The 2,278-nt window shown below is 42.4% G+C and overlaps 1 protein-coding gene across 1 annotated transcript; it reads right to left on the bottom strand.

Moving 5' to 3' along the window:
• Positions 1 to 247: 247 nt before the first annotated feature.
• Positions 248 to 2,278, bottom strand: LOC120200474 (phosphoribulokinase, chloroplastic-like). The gene is made up of 5 exons (XM_039201306.1): positions 1,527 to 2,278; positions 1,288 to 1,372; positions 1,117 to 1,201; positions 768 to 1,012; positions 248 to 686 (listed from the first exon to the last, which is right to left on the bottom strand). Exons 1-5 carry the CDS (start codon positions 2,087 to 2,089, stop codon positions 435 to 437), a joined length of 1,230 nt encoding a protein of 409 aa, XP_039057237.1. The 5' UTR covers positions 2,090 to 2,278; the 3' UTR covers positions 248 to 434.

The following is a 2,278-nucleotide window of genomic DNA, read 5'->3' as shown; positions in this document are numbered from 1 at the left end:
TGAAGGTGTTATTTAGTTGTATTCCTTGTAATCTCTGGAGATTTTTATATTAAATAAAAATGCAAAATAAGAAAAGAAAACAAAATCATCTTCACATGAGCCTTGCTTGCCTGGCTGGGAGACAAAAATTGGAAACTTGCTCTGAGAGTTGCAGCTGAAGCTCATCATCTTTCACAGCCTCGTGACTTGAAGGACCACTGAGCCATGCATCGTTAAAGACTACAAACAATATGAGAATGTCAGCCTTGTGTGAACTTCTTAACTTTAATTTGATTTCGCATTCATTTTTCTAAATTACAACAGAAGAAAATAAATACATGCATAGGGCGTACTCGTTCTTTGGAGAGCAAAAGCCTAACACTCAAAATGAAACTTTAAATAGGAAGTGGAAATTGGGGAAAGCTGAAAAGAGTGAAGCCAAAGCCAAAGGACATTCAGGCTTTTGTTGCTTCTAGTGGAGCTGCAGTTTTGGTAGAGGTAATTTGCTCGTACAGGTCTCTTATCTTCAACCCCACAATGGTTTGGAAGAGGCCGGTTCCGTTGTTACTTCCAGGAAAATCAGCATGCTTCAACATTTGCTGTGTGACTTCTCCATAGAACTTGGTAGACAGGTTGCTCAAATGACTTTCTACGTATATCAGTTCATCTAATCTGTCGAATTGCCCGTCCATCTCCAGAATAGATACCTGAAGGGACAAAAACATATGTTGTGGCATCAAACACAACCTGACAGTTCATTTTTGGTGTTGACAGAAAAGGAAGAATACCTCGTTGCCGAAGTAAGAATCGGGTCCATAAGAGAATTTGATGCCAGGGTAAGAGCAGGTGAGCTTTCTTCCGCAGGGTATCCATGAAATGGTTGAGCCTTCATCAAACAAGTAAACTGGACTGAAATGCTCTACCCCTTCTTTCATTATCAACCTAACTCTCAAAACCTTCCCCTCGTTGTCATCCGGAATCAGCTGAGTCGGCAGCACTTCGATCACCGCATCGGCATATTGCTTCTGAGGATCTGCAGTGCAACCACCAAACACAAGATTATTGTAACTTCTTAAACTTATAGCTACCATTGCTAGATTTATTTATTAAAACGGATATGGATGTGGTGGGAATTACCGATATAGGCATCAAAATCGGGTTTCCTGGCTTCGATACTGGCTTTAATGCTCTCAAGGCTGTGTCCTCTCTCAGCCATGTCCCTCTGCAATGTTTTCAACAAAGTAAGATGACGCTGATGAGGAAAATCCAGGCTTAGAACAACATATTTGACACTGCAATAGTATTTACCTGAATTTTCCAAGCAAATTTGACCTCATTGCTGATGTCCAAATAGATACTGAAGTCCAACAGATCCCTCACACGCTCATCAAACCTATATCAAAGCACCCCTTAATTGCATCAACAATTGCAGTTTAAAAAAGGGAAAAAGTTACTCCAATATACCTGTGAATATTGATGGAAAGAAAAAAACTAGAATAGTACCGAAATATTTACTAGAATAAACGAAGGGTTGTATTTGGACTTACATGGGGTGCAGGCCTTCGATGACAAGGATCTTTGGAGGCTTAATTAGCTCAGGAGGATCTAAGAGACCGGTAACATGGTTATAGATAGGCTTTTCGGCGGCAACTCCACTCTTGAGAGCCTTAACTTGATCATACATGAGGTCAAAGTCGTTGGCTCTCGGGTCAAGGGCTGTCACTCCCTTCTCTTTCCTTCCAGTTCTGTCAAGTGAATGATAATCATCTAAGCATATTACAGTCGTCATGTCGCTGATGAGTGTGTTAGAGTCAGGGTTGCCTCCCTTTGGTGGCTCTGCTGCACCACCAAACACACTTGTCAGCCTCCTCATGAAGGTACTCTTCCCACAGCCTGAGTCTGCAGCCAGACCAATCACAACCGTTTGTGAGTCACCAGCTGAGCAGCTTATCACCCATGGGCTGCTGCTGCTGCCTCTCTTGCTGCTTCTCTTGCCGCTGCTGTACAAGACTAGCTGGTTTTGGTAAGAACTTAGGCGAGTTTTCGATGGTGTTGAGATTGAACATGTTGAACTGAGAGACCGGGTGGTGTACACTGTGCAAACTGCCATTGCTTAGCTACTTCTCTCCACTTCTTTCTGCTAGGATAGAGAATTCTAGAGAGGGAGAGATTGATAAAATGGGTGCCCCGGTAAATTGTTCTAGATGGCCCTCAAAGACCACATAAAAACGAGTTTTGATTCATGTCCTTCCAAGGAAAACTTTGGAACACAAAAACCGAGAGGGAAGGGTTGAAGAAA

Source organism: Hibiscus syriacus, unplaced genomic scaffold (genome assembly GCF_006381635.1).
Source record: "Hibiscus syriacus cultivar Baekdansim isolate YM2019G1 unplaced genomic scaffold, ASM638163v2 tig00005974_pilon, whole genome shotgun sequence".
NCBI lineage: Eukaryota > Viridiplantae > Streptophyta > Magnoliopsida > Malvales > Malvaceae > Hibiscus > Hibiscus syriacus.
The sequence above is the reverse complement of the archived record's forward strand: the minus strand, read 5'-3'. Positions and strand labels throughout refer to the sequence as shown.